Here is a 14,457-nt window from a genome sequence, read left to right as displayed (position 1 = left end):
CTTCGTAAATTGTCATGTAGGCATAGATCCCTTCTGGTAATGCTGGTAGAATTGGAATATGCGCGGCATAAATGTGATAAATGCTGTAGGCCTACTCACCCATTAAATAATTCCAAAGACGTGGAGTGAAAAATGGTCCACTAGTTTTATATCCATGTGAAAGTTCTGGCACAAAATGTGTATTTAGTCAATTATCTCCACTTTTTCAAGAGATGCACACGGAACGATGAACTGATTTGACAAATACGTCCTGTTTACAAATACGTCCCCTCGCCCGGAGAGAAAGATGTCCGTGTGCATCTCTTGAAAAAGTGGAGATAATTGACTAAATACACGTTTTGTGCCAGAACTTTCACATGGATATAAAACTAGAGGACCATTTTTCACTCCACGTCTTTGGAATTATACAAACGGAGCATTTCTCACATTTATGCCGCGCATATTCCAATTCTACCAGCATTACCAGAAGAGATCTATGCCTGTGATACATGAAAATTTACGAAGTATAATTAAATGATCACAGGCATTCTAGGTCTAAAATAGAACCAAATGGACCCGTGACAAATGGGTCCATTTGGTTCGAAATAATCATTTAGCTGGGCCCCCCTGTAACTCCTTGGGGGTCCGGACCCCACTTTGGGAACCACAGGGCTAGTTTACACCACTGCTGTGACTTATACTTGTATAATTATATAAGTAGTGCCTGAGCATCTCAGTTGCATTATGTGTGCATTCACCTTCACGAAGTTCACGTACCTGCGTTTTCTCACACCACTATGGTCGCAACCAGTGGTCATTTATAGTAGGGGTCTTATGATTTTGTATGAACTCAATAATACATACACAGATCAGGCAGATCAGTGCAAACAGTTCGTGCTTTACTATATCAAATTCATACTTATTGATGTATTATTAATTGTCTAGTTTGTAAATTATTGGAGATTTGGACGTATCTCGTTCCTTGATAATGTTCACACGCCCCTACTGTTTGAGTCGGAATGGTTTGGTCCGAATCTCTGACCGGAAGAGTCGGTGTTTACAGCAACAGCAAGTTAAATCGATCCACACATTAGCGATTTATTTTAGCCCTGTGTGTTTCTTCTGCTGGCCTGTGTTTATAATCGATTCCCGGACACTTTAGTGTGTCTTACTGGATCATTATTTTTCATATTCATACACTGCCGCTGCTGCCATGAAGTGAGCATGGTGTGAGTGAAGAAGAGGGCCTGCTGAGCTGAGGAGGAGCGTTGCAATGGGCAGCTGGCTTTACACGTAGCGGCGAGGTTAGGTTAACAGCCAGCTAACAGCCTACAACTTTACATTACATTCTGTCTGCTGCGGATTATAACGATAAAGAGGTAATGGTCTTAAAACACCATGTTTGTTGTATCTCTATTATAGCTTCTCTTGATTGATTGCTCATCAACGTCACTGTTAAATGACGTGTGCTGTGCTGTACTATCATCTATCATCACTACCCCCGCTATTTAAATATGTTTAATTTATTATGACATGAAGCTTCCACCACGATGTAACCAAACGACAGGATGTCTCTGGATGCGGAAAATGTGCATGATTGATATGATAAGGCTGGTACTAGGAAATGGGAATGTCTAAACCTAATTCAATTAAACAGTGTGCTACCAATACCATGTGTCACCACAGACTGTAGTTCTTCATTTCCTGATACACTATATGGATGTTTAGCCAGTTCTTGAAGAAGTTCTCAGATTTCTTTTAAACTTGATGTAAAAGTAGCAATTCCATGACGGGCCATTCTGTACAAGTAAAAGTCCTCTATTCCAAATTGTGAGTAAATTTACAATAGCATTGGCATCAAAATATACTGACGGTACCACACTTTTGATGTTAAAGCTTTATTGGTTAATGTATGATTTTTATGAATGCAAAATATATCAGATTAATACATCTGCAAATAATTGTAGCTGAGTAAAAAGTACAATATTTGACTCTGATATGGAGTTAGCCCTCCAAGCAGAACCCAATGGTACTGAAGTTTCTGACATTTTTGACGACACAGACCATGGGGTCCTGTTGCAGCAGTATCCTGCCACCTGGTACGCGGCCATAATAAAACATAAAGACCGTGTTTACGGCCTGTCTGCGCTATTTGACGACTTTTTTTCGTGTGAGGGCTTCTGAATCTGTGAACTATAAGTACCTATACATGCCGCTGCGAATATCTCCTGTGGCGCGGAAGCCGTTAAGTATTTATAAGTGGTGCAACCACTTCTACATCCAGCATGCAATGTCCATGTACGTGTGTACCTGTGTGAGCACGAGCGCATGCGTGAAATTGGAACGAGAGAAGTATGTGACATGGCTGCCACCTGCTGGACGCAAACGATACAGAAGAAATTGGAACGATACAGAGAAGAAATTGGAACGATACAGAGAAGAAATTGGAACGATACAAATTGGAACGATACAGAGAACCAATAGACGGGAGTTGCACCACTTGGTTCACACTGGTGTGATTTTTTGACCGATTTGGTCGCTTTGATTCTTCTCTTCCTTCCTTGTTTATTGACACCTCATTGTACCGCCTATCTGGCTAGCTAGTGGCGCTATAGCTATGACAGAGCAGATCAGAGGCAGGGACGTAGCCGCACAAGCCAACCGCACACCGGGAGGCGGTACAATAAACGGTAAACAAACAAGAAGAAATAAAGCGACCAAATCGGTCAAAAAATACTTAACGGCTTCCGCGCCACAGGAGATATTCGCAGCGGTTTGTATAGGTACTTATAGTTCACGATTTCAGAAGCCCTCAAAGGAAAACAGGCCGTCATACGGCGCAGATACGATGTTAGTGAGCATATTTATGTCCGCGTTCCAAAATTCCCATACGAAAATATAGTTATGAACAGGGACCCTACAATAAAGCGACATCAAAATTTCAGAAAAGCGTTATGGAGGGTTCCGAGAGGGGCTAATATGGAGTGAAGTAGAAGTATAAAGAAATGGAAAGAGTCAAAATTGTAATTATTTACACTGCTTGAACAAAATGTACTTCAGTTACCTTCCACCACTGCATTTAGGCTAGCCGCAATTTGCAACTCTAGTTTTTTTTAATAATGGGATGAATCTAGAGTTGCAATACCCTCCATTGACTCCCCATTCATCCAATTTGCTTTTGCGATCTGCTTGTATTAAACAACGTTAAAGTCACCAACATTGCATTTCTAGCTTGAAAGCTTGAATTATCCTCTTTCAATCTGCCAAGCTTTTGTTTCATAAAAATACACCGTACACATGTTATGAGCTACTTTCTGTCAAGAAATTTTCTAAGTGTTGGAGTTTGGAAGCACTCGTCGAAGTCGCTGAGCAGCCCTGCGTACCACCTGTTTCGCATTTGCACATAATGCAGGAGGCAGCAGCGCGACCTGTTAATAAAAACGAGTGCTTCCAAATTCCAACACTTAGAAAAAGAATCACCAGAATAGCTGATGTTTGTATACTATTTTTTCTGGGGACTCCCTGGAACCCCCCTCAAGGACCTCGTTACCCCTTGGGAGTACCCGGAGTCCCGGACCCCCCTTTGAGAACGACGAATTAAAATATACGCTATCTATCCGATTTGATAATTTGATATATTTCCCTGCCATGACCCCCTTTCCAGGTCTGTGAAGAACCGCCTCCATGGGGGCCGAGAGCAGCGCTATGCGGAGCTGCATTCTGGAGGAGACCCTCCTGACACTGCCTTCAGGGATGACCATGTACTCGGCCCTTCTCCAGGATGGGAAGCCTGCATCCGTGTTTGTTCACAAGCAGGGCAATGAAGACAAAGTCAACAAAGCTGCTAAAGTAAGCACCGTTGTAATGTGGTTTCAGTTCAGTGTTACCTCTGTTGCATGATGAGGAGTTATTCCTCACCTATCTTGGCCTTGGGTCTTTCTTATATAGAGTGTCCTTGGAAAACTGAAATTGGGGTGACAAAAGTATATTATTTTCAATGTGATGTAACCGCTTGAACCCCAGCATACCTATTCTGGTGCTGACGTTTGGTAACAATTGCAGATATACTATAGCCTGGCTTTTGCCTGGGGCAGAAGCGTCAGTGAATCCACGTTATGTGTCTGGCAAAAGCCAGGCTAGACATACAAGCTCTGAGCTTGTAGATCAGCCTTTTCTGGAGAATATATTTAGTGTAGAGTGAAAACAGAAGGGTTTAAGTGGTTTCATTATAGATTGATATAATCTACCAGCTTGCTAGAGTGAGTAGATTTCTTCCACCGCTCAAGAACCACCAACACGATAGTGAATGAAGTTACTGTGTCCATGGCAGGACATTTTAGTAAAGTAAACATCATGCATAAGACTGAATAGTGTGGTTTTTACTGTATGTAGTATGTACCATAGCATGTTATGTAAGAAACGTCCATTTTACACAAATTGTTGGTCTTTTGTCTTAAATATCACACATGTACAAAAGTATTTTCTCTAAAAGACTTAAATAAAGTAAAAATTAAAAAACTTAAAGTTAATGGTAGTGAATAAAGTGTATTAAGTGAAGTTCTTGATATGAATAATGGTGTATGGCTGTATTTAAAAAAAAAATATATATATATATATATATATTATAATAATAATAATAACTTGCATTTTTATAGCGCCTTTCAAGATACCCAAAGCGCTTGAAACAATATTAGCAGTTAACGCATTGTACATGAGAGATTAAGATGCAAAGACTATCAACACAACGCATTGTCAGGTTTCAACCACATAAATTCACAAAAAGGTAACTTTCACTGTTACAACAGTACTGCTTCCCCACTGAACACCACATTGTGACTTAAATGTTTTCATTCACAAAGTATGAGACATGCCTAACCTACAGTATCTTTCTTTAAAAAAAGAAAGGAAGACAACTAATCATAATGGTGAAATTACGAACCCTTGAATTATGAACCCTAGTCATAAAGGTGAAATTAACTTACTCAAGGGAAGGCTACCGTAGTGCTGCCCACTGAATCCACACTCTTTCATATCCTGCAGCACCTGAAGACGCTGAGGCACCCGTGTCTCCTGCGCTTCCTGTCGTGCTCCGTGCAGGACGGGGGTATCCACCTGGTGACGGAGCGTGTGCAACCTCTGGAGTTGCTGCTGGACAGCCTCTCCCCAGAGGAGATCTGCGCAGGCATTTATGACCTTCTGCAGGCACTCATCTTCCTGCACGAGAGGGTGAGAAGAAGCTCACGCACACACATACATATGCACACACACATGCAAATGGACATGCAACGATGCTCCGGAATGGATGCTGGCGTTGACATAGGACTCTGGAGGGTTCTTCCATTGCTCCGATTCTTAGTGAGTGATATAGAAATGTGTCATTTATCAGAATTTATTAAACACACTTGCCACATGGTTCATAAATCACTGCTCGTGTTTATTATGGGATTGTCAGTTTAGCATAAATTAACGGCAAAATTTGATTAGACCCACTTCACACAATCCACCTAAGGGCAAAGCTGAAATAGTCAACCAACCCAAACACACAAGCACAAATAGAAAAAGTCACATATTACTTACTGTGCAATATATGGCACATTTCTGCCCGCAAGGACATGGGAGACATTACAGAACATTATAGGAAACAGCAGATGTCTTGATCTTGGATATAAACTATTCCTCTCTTTCACCCCACAGGGCAAATCGAGCCACAACAACGTCTGCATGTCATGTGTATTTGTCAGTGAAGACGGTCATTGGAAACTGGGAGCGATGGAGACTGTATGCAAGTTCTCTGAGGCTACCCCTGAGGTAAGAGATACCAGATGTAAAAAGCCTAACTATGCAAACATACTATGCCAAGCAATCCAAACGTATTTTTAAGAGGCATAGTGCCTGTGCCTATGTATTTATCAGTTCACGGAAATGTTTTGATCTCTATTGTCCTTTTTGCATCCATAGTTTCTTAGCAGCGTGCAGAACGTGAGAGAGACGAGTTCTGTACCTCCAGAAGAGCAGGTAATGGGATATTGAGCCACGCACAAAAACAGAAAAGTAAAACAACGGAGGATTGTTTATCATGACAATAAATTGATTGTTTTCATTGATCTGTTAAAAGAGATTGACATGAACTGTTGTTAACAGGCGGAGGGCTTCAGAACTCTCCCTGATGAATACGCTCACTCTCGAGACTGTTTCTCATTTGGAATGATGGTGGAGGCCCTCATCCCACTGATGAATGGCTATGGTGAGTATAAGCTGATGAACTGAGATCTTTATGAATAGAGAAATGATCTGAGACTGATCTGCTTTGTTTGAAAAATGAACTTGAAAAGCTTCGCCTACAATGACATACCCAAAGTAGGGATGCCAGGTTCAAAATCGTTAAACGTAGGGTACATCAGATGCATAATTGCAGATACCAATGTCATTAAAAAGGGTGAATTAAATATGATTTAATATAAATAATAAAGGATTAAATAATAGTCAATATAACGGTCAGACTCTCACACACACACACATACACTCTGTTTTCTCTCTCACCTATTCTCCTGGCTGTCCCATAGTGTCTGATAGCCTGAAGACGACCCTGCAGGCATGTTTATTGAACTCTGACCCTTTGTCGCGGCCTCCACTCTGCTCACTGCTGACTCATGACTTCTTCAGGTTTGATGGATCACCACCTTAATGCAATTATCACCTCTTTTTTTCTATATCGTTGTCGGGTAGAAAACTCTTGTTTTGTGTTCTTTTCCGTAAATGAATACCCTACTTGATCATACTACATTACTACAGCGTCACACAAAAGCATGAAAAGTAGCAGAGCTCAAAACGTGGCATGGAGTAGATCTGCTATGTTTGATATTTTTAACAGTTTTGGAGAGATGGGGTTTCCACCCGACAGAGACCATTATAATGAATCAAACTTGTATTTTATCCCACAAGCAGGAATGACTTTCTAGAAGTGATGAATTTTCTGAAGAGCCTGACCCTGAAGACTGAGGAAGAAAAGAATGAATTTTTTAAGTGAGTCATTCATCAGCATCCAAAATAATTGTATTTTTATACACATGGTAAAAGACAAGTTGAGTAACGCTAATTAAGGAAAATTGTAATACGTTTATGTAAAAATAGTTATAGTTAAGTTTATTTTGAATGGTCTTGTTTTCTAGTCATTTATCAGTGCAAGGCAATTTAGCTGTTTATGTAGAGCTGATTATTGGTGTTTTTGGTTATCGTGTGTGTGTGTTTAGGTTCCTGTTAGACAGGGTCCAGAGTTTACCAGAGGAGCTGCTTGCTACCCGCCTTGTTCCCAAACTCCTCAATCCTCTGGTGCTTGCCGAGCCCATGGCTGTGAAAAGCTTCCTGCCTCATCTCCTAAGGCCAAAGAAGGGTTAGATAGTTTATTTTCAACCTTTTAATTTCAAAGATCCCCATGCTTTAGGCGCCGCAGGTGACCCCCATTTGATACAATTTCTTATCTTTTGGACCCCAGTCTACATTTCACAATGTACACATAATGAAATGTTAATTTAACTCTTATTTGTGTTATTTGCTGACCCGTAAGGGTCCATTTGGTTCCTAAGTATTAATCATAATGTACCCCTGGGGACCGGCCTCTGGAACCTGCTTAAGGACACCTGGTGGTCCCTAGACCACGAGAACTAGTGGAATTTACGCTACCTACGCTATGTACATAGCTTCTTGCTGCTTTTTGTATTGAGAAAATAGTAAATCGGTGTACAAGAAAAACAAGTGTTAAATGAACACACTGGGTTGTGTATTACTTGTAAAAGTATTGGTCAACTGTACTTGTAATGTAGCTTTTGAGTCTAGTTTACCGTTCTTTGCTGTGTTTGACAGATTCCAGTAGTGGTGAAGGCTGCCTGCTCTCAGTCACCCTCTACCGGAACCACGTGGTTCCTCAGCTCCTCAAGCTCTACAAGGTCAAAGAGGAGCATGTCAGGGTCGTCCTGCTGGGTCACATCCACGTCTATGCAGAGTTCTTCTCCCACGACGAGCTCAAGAACCAGATCCTACCTCAGGTGACAATGTCATTATGAGCTATGTGCAAATGACAAGTTCTAGACACATTTTGTAATCGCTAATATTTCTAACGATGTGGTTACCGCAAAGCGGTCTTCTACTAAATTAAGTGTAGTTGAGTCTCTCACCATTTTTAAACAATCGCTTACAATGTTTTTCTTATGTCTGATGGCTGTTTATTGGTAACCCTGGGGCGGCAGTGGCTCAGGGGTAGAGTGGCCGGATGGGAACCGCAAGGTTCCCAGTTCAAACCCGGGCTCCCCCAGAGTTAGTGTAGAAGTGTCCTTGAGCAAGACTCTGAACCCCTAATTTGCCCCCGATGTGCAGGTTGTTGCCTTGCATGGTTTCCTCTGCCATCGGTGTGTGAAAGTAATGCACAATCTATGTTAAGCGCCTTGGATAAAGGCGCTATATAAATGCACCATTTACCATTTAACCCCTTCATGTAGACATGGAACACTTATGCATTGTTATACCTTTAAAGCCGGGAACATCTCTGTGTGTAGTTTGGGGTTCAATTTGACACTTTTAAATGTATAATGGTGGTTTAAAAATGTGTTATGTACATAAGGCTTTACTTACTCTATTCACCCATTTTCACCTGTAGGTTTTGCTTGGAATGAGAGACACCAATGATTCTCTGGTTTCCCTGACACTGCAAAGCCTGGCAGTGCTGGTGCCATTGCTAGGAGCGCAGGTTGTGGTAGGAGGGGAGAGAACCAAAGTGTTCAAACGAACCACACCCAACTTCACCAAGTCTACAGAGGTTACCCCAGAAAGTAAGGAACAACGCTCATCTTGTTTTCACCAAAACACTGTCTGGAAACAAAGCTGAGATTATTCTTTAAAACAAAATCCTATAATAGGATTTGATAGGTGATCAATTTATTTTGTTCTCGTGTTTTCTGGTTATCCTCTGATCGGCAAGCCTTAGATGAACTCACAGGTTGCGGAAGAGCCCCCTGTATCGTAAACACTGAGAAAAACCAAATGACGCCTATAGACTGTGAAGTGTTGGATTTTAAATGACGTCTATAGACTTCAGCGGCAGTCAATGAGTTAGCTGGGGAGTTCTAATCAAAAAGTGAAAGGAGCAGGCTTGTGATTCAAAGATTGTGCAATTCAAAACATTAGACTAGCTGTGAAGTTGAATAAGCAATGCTCTTCCCTTGCTCAACAGTTACCATCAAAATGCCCTTGAGCATGGAATTAAACATCCAGTCTGATGCAGCAATGCTTCTCAGTGGCCAAGAGTGTCCTGGGCAGGTTCCAGGACTGAATGTACATGACGGTATGAATGTGAAATAAGGTCCTTCCTGGGAAGAAGCATGCATGCTTTGCAAACTAATATGGATAAGCTTTTTCTGGGTTCTGCAGAAAAAGAGGTATAGGGAGTTCACCAGAGCTCTCCATCTCACTTTCTTCTGGGCCTGAGCTTTTTCTTCCTGCCAGCTCACCTATGTTGTTTAGGTCTTGGGAGTGTGGAACGTCTCCAGGTGTTTCTCCTCAGCCTACCCTGTCCAGGCCTTGTCTCGTAATGTTGTTTGTGTCCTTTGTAAGGGTGTGGCCTGTCCAGTTCCGCTTTCTCCTTTTTCTGGGTTCTGCAGAAAAAGAGGTATAGGGAGTTCACCAGAGCTCTCCATCTCACTTTCTTCTGGGCCTGAGCTTTTGCTTCCTGCCAGCTCACCTATGTTGTTTAGGTCTTGGGAGTGTGGAACGTCTCCAGGTGTTTCTCCTCAGCCTACCCTGTCCAGGCCTTGTCTCGTAATGTTGTTTGTGTCCTTTGTAAGGGTGTGGCCTGTCCAGTTCCGCTTTCTCCTTTTGATGATAGTAGTTATATTGTCCTGGTTTGTGATCCTCCATAACGTTTAGATGGGAATAAAACCAGAATGCTGTGTATTCCATATTAATCTCACCTAACATTGTGCCTTCTTCTCATCTCTGTATTTCAGCCTCTCCAGTCCATATAGGGGGAGGCCTCCACCCTCAGATGGCCCAGCCCTCTAAGGTCCTGAACCTGTTCCCCAAACCCTCTGGAGCAGGGGGGCTGGTCCTGGAGAACATGGACAGTGTTCAGAGGAGTAGGGAGACCCCCAACAATTACTCACTGACATCCAAATTAGGTGATATGATCACTCGTGACTATTCATTTCTATACTCTATAGATGTTGTGGGTACCTGCTATAATGGAGATTAATGATCCTCTACAGCTGTACTACTGTAGTGTACAGTATCATGTCATGCAAACTAGATACTATTGAACATTCAATTAGGAATGTATACACGCCCATGCACAAATATGTATGTACTGTATGTAGGTTTCGTCAACACATTGAGGCAGCCTACAACAAACCATGTTTTCAGGAGGAAATGGTCATCATAGATGGGCCATTGAGGTTCACTCAACAGGTTCTAGTGAGTGCAAGAGATTAGGGGTTGATCAAACGAATTGATTTACCAGGGATGTTGTGGACGTGTTCTCTCCTCCACGTCATCAGCGCCCATACGCTAGATGGGGTTGGCCTGATGGCGTGGAAAGGAACCGGGTGAAAAATTATTAATTTCAATAAAATAGTTATACATAGGATAGTTGCTAAGAAGACAGCTGATAGTGGCAGCCCTAGAAGAGATGTATTGGAAGGGCACTGGTGGTAATAAAGACTGCCTGAACTTGTAATTCCTGAGTGACAGCTATTATATAATTATATTGGTAACTATGTTATTATCTGGTTGCCTTGCAACATAAAGAGAAGGAAGGAATATAGCCACTAGCCAGGCAAGGGCAATGTGGATGAGCTCAACCAGTTCTACCACACACGTTTGACTCGGATGTGCCCTGTAGCCCTCACCACCACACTTATCAGGAAGTGGGGAAAAAAAACAACCTGTGTTCAAAGGATTCACTGTAGTTATTTGGTAACAAACGCTTGTTAAAACAATAGCCTATCTTTATCGCATCACATGTGAGCTTGTAGTTCGATTCTTGCTACTTTTGTGACACTGTAGTATGATGACTTAATTTATAAAAATAAATATGGAAATACAAGGCTTGACAGTGTTGTTACCATGAAGATGTAGGAGCAGCTGCACTTCTCAGAACCAAAGTTGAACATGGCTCTGGCCCTCCTGTAGTTCACCCAGCAGGAGCAGAGGAACATGCTATCCTCTAGTCCTTGGCTGACAGTTTATATAATGGTCACGGACCAGCATATTGGGGGGGTCATAACATTGTACCAAAACCACCAGACAGTTTACTGGCTAGGAGGCTACCTGCTGCTATATTATTATATCACAACATAATGACCATCATTGACCTAAATGCCGTTATATCAACAATGATAGTATGATTTAAAAAAAATGGTTAGGCTTATGTCCTTTGTCGTTTTCAGAAATGTGGTAAACTTTAGTTAAACATGCAGAGTGACTGACCTGGTAGTTGGCAACATCATCTTCTGATACTTTTTGACATGAAATAATAATCCTGTACTGTCGCTGTGTAGTGTTTTGTTTGATTAGCAGATAAAATAGGCTGCAGCTGTTGCTGCTCGCTGAGGCTGAGCACACATAAAGATACCAAAGACTTGGACAGTGATGTCACTGTTATGCTACGCAACACGGAAGTAACATGGACTCAAAGCCGTTTATGAATCAGTCACTGACGCATCCGCTGACGAATCCTTGGTATTTTCATTCGAACGGACCAAGTCAACTTTTCACCGCTGTTTGGAAAATCCTTGTGAAGGTCGGGAAACGGTTTCCAGGAATTACATTTTGGGCAGGCAAGATGTGTGCAACGGCCAAACCGCTGCCCACTAATGGTTCTCAGGTCTGGTGTTTGTCCTCTTTTCTCAGTCGTGTTTTTAAATGGATTCGCCTTATTGTAGATATGACGGGGAAAACTTGGGATTCCCTTCTCGCGTACGTGTGCCAGTGGTTGGGAACCTCTGCTCTAGTCTACAGTACATGCTTCATAAGGCCTACTCCCTATCTAAAATGGTTCTGATTTGTGTTTCAGCTATCGGCAGTAGAGAGATGAATGGTTTCAGCCGAACCAGCGGGGCGGAGTCCCCGTCCTACAGCCCGGAGCAGCCGGAGAGACTGGTGGGCCCGGCGGAGGACTGGCCAGACTGGAGTGACCCAGAGGAGGGGGATAGGGATGGACACCCAGTAGAGATCCACATCCAGCCCGCTGAGAGCACAACTCCACTCAGCTCCAGTAGACTGCCTCTCACAACCGCCGATGAGGAGCCCTGGGACAGCTTCGAGGACACAGAGCCCACCTCAGACCTTTCCCCGACAGCTCCTGCGCCAGTTGTTCTCACCCCACCCAGAGGGCATGCCACTTCCGCACCTGTAAACCCTGCACGGGGGGAACCACTTAGACCGGGGTCCTCAAAACCTTTGAAACTGAGCGTGGCCGTGCGAGCCTCTGCAGAGTCTAATAGCACTGCCTCATGGGACAATGGGTGGGAGAAATCACACAACCCTGAACCTCCCTCCAAGCCCGGGCCTAAACAGAGGAGTCAGGGGGCAGGGAATGGGCTTGGGGAAGAGTTCACCATAGAGGTGAAGAGGAAGCCGAACAGAGACCCAGAGCTGGACTTGTTTGCGGACATGGTGCCGGACATCAAGCTGTCTTCTCCAACTCTGCTGCTCCCTGGAGAGTACAACTTGAATGACACTGGACTTTTTACGACCACCAATGCAGAGCACACAGAAACACCACAGGCCAACTCATGCATAGATACACCAACACTCACTACCAAGTTCGCAGCTGCAGAGCTGACCGAGGTGAGTGTGTGCCAGGTCTCATATTCAAACCCTATTTCACAGGTGTTCCTGTGCCGTTTTGAAGGTTTTGTTATCTATGTTTTCCAGCTTGTGCGAGTATGGTAGTACAGGGACACTAGCCAATGAAAGATTTAGGATATAAAAACGGGTCCCTGGGCGGCCCTCAACCAAAATAACAAACATCTGTGTAAAAACAGCATTCCCCCCCCCACCCTACTAACAAGTAACTGCTATAGACTTTGCACGTGGGAGACTTAACAACAAAGGCTGCATAATTGTATGCTGACTATTAAAAATAATGATAATTCTCTCCCTCTCAGGCTGAAGCAGATGGCTGGGGAGATGGAGATGATCTTAACTGGGATGATGAGACTGCTTGGTGATGAACCTTGGACCTGGCTCTGTTATATGGAGCAACATTTTAGAGACTCATTACGGAAACAATTCACCTTACAAGACTCCGCCTGCAGAAGGATCATGACAAAAGAAACAATCTATAATCCCATCTATTATAGGGGTCCAGTGATTCCCTCAACCAATCATGCAGCAATAGATAAAACAGCACACTTTCTTTTTGATATGTCTCAAGATGTTTAATACCATTCAATTGTCTTCATTCATGAAGGTGACTTAAAATTTGTACTGGAAGGATGTTCTGCTTTCCATTGGTAACTATAACCAGCTAGACTGGGAATCAAAATGAAGCCATTAATATTTTTTGCCAAATTCTGAGGAAGCTATTACACTTGGAACTCTAATCTGAAGTGAATGAACTCTTGTTTTCATCTCTAGGTTGTACTGTGCCATATACTTCACTACTTGCATTGCAACTTAAACTCTGAGGGGACACAGACTTGTCCAAAGCCTGATCAGTTGAGGCTGGCATTTTGAATGAATGTGGAGAGATTGACATAATTTATTGGTATCTTTCTGATTGCTGGTGAAATAAAAAGGTTTATGGTATCTAATGTGACCCAGTTTTGCATTTCCTACTTGGGACAAATGCTTGTTTACACAAGACATTAACCATTCAACAAGTTTTCAAATGTTTTTCAGACAAAGATTGACAAATACTAATAGTCCTGGTCTGTCTAAAAACAGATTCCTAGAATTCCATTTGAAAGATCACTCAAACGAATGCAGAAACTTTATTTAATCACTAGCGGCACATGTCTGATAACTGCCTCATTAAGGCATTAATGTCAGGACATACACTGGAAAATATGGACTAGGCAGAGGATTTTCTTGGGACAGCGGTGGCCTAAGGGTTAGAGGAGCGCCCTTGTTGCCGGTTCGATTCCCCAGATGGGCAGGAAGAATCTGGGTCGGGAAGTGATTGGTCATCACTCACCCAACACAGCTGAAGTGCCCTTGAGCAAGGCACTGGAGCTGCTTAGTGGCCAACAGTATAAGACTGAGGTTGTACTGGTTGCGTGTCCGTGTTTCTATGTTCAGGGTGTTGCTGAAAATGAGCACTTGTGCTCAGCTACTACCCTTGGTAAATGAAGGGGGGGGGGGGGGGGGGATTAGAAAATAAATTCAACAGATATGTATATTTAAAAAAAGATAGTTTAATAAACACTCAAAGGCAGGCCATGACCCATTTTCTCTAATGAGGTGAAATAATGTCAACTTTGTCAAGGT

General features: G+C 42.7%; 1 protein-coding gene across 4 annotated transcripts; it reads left to right on the top strand.

Moving 5' to 3' along the window:
- Positions 1 to 713: 713 nt before the first annotated feature.
- Positions 714 to 13,786, top strand: scyl3 (SCY1-like, kinase-like 3). 4 transcript variants are annotated; one of them, XM_083767476.1, is made up of 15 exons: positions 714 to 1,358; positions 3,644 to 3,828; positions 5,020 to 5,205; positions 5,674 to 5,787; positions 5,938 to 5,994; positions 6,121 to 6,223; positions 6,543 to 6,642; positions 6,925 to 7,002; positions 7,230 to 7,369; positions 7,840 to 8,021; positions 8,630 to 8,801; positions 9,203 to 9,313; positions 9,975 to 10,145; positions 12,038 to 12,813; positions 13,134 to 13,786. In XM_083767476.1, the coding sequence occupies exons 2-15, from the start codon at positions 3,664 to 3,666 to the stop codon at positions 13,194 to 13,196; spliced, it is 2,418 nt and encodes an 805-aa protein (XP_083623602.1). In that variant the 5' UTR covers positions 714 to 1,358; positions 3,644 to 3,663; the 3' UTR covers positions 13,197 to 13,786. The 4 variants fall into 4 exon arrangements, with proteins under 4 accessions (XP_083623602.1, XP_083623601.1, XP_083623604.1 ...); XM_083767475.1 differs by having other exon boundaries at positions 6,922 to 7,002; XM_083767478.1 differs by lacking the exon at positions 9,203 to 9,313.
- The last annotated feature ends 671 nt before the right edge of the window (positions 13,787 to 14,457 follow it).

Source organism: Protomyctophum parallelum (assembly GCF_964188405.1).
Source record: "Protomyctophum parallelum genome assembly, chromosome: 6".
Taxonomy (NCBI): domain Eukaryota; kingdom Metazoa; phylum Chordata; class Actinopteri; order Myctophiformes; family Myctophidae; genus Protomyctophum; species Protomyctophum parallelum.
The sequence above is the reverse complement of the archived record's forward strand: the minus strand, read 5'-3'. Positions and strand labels throughout refer to the sequence as shown.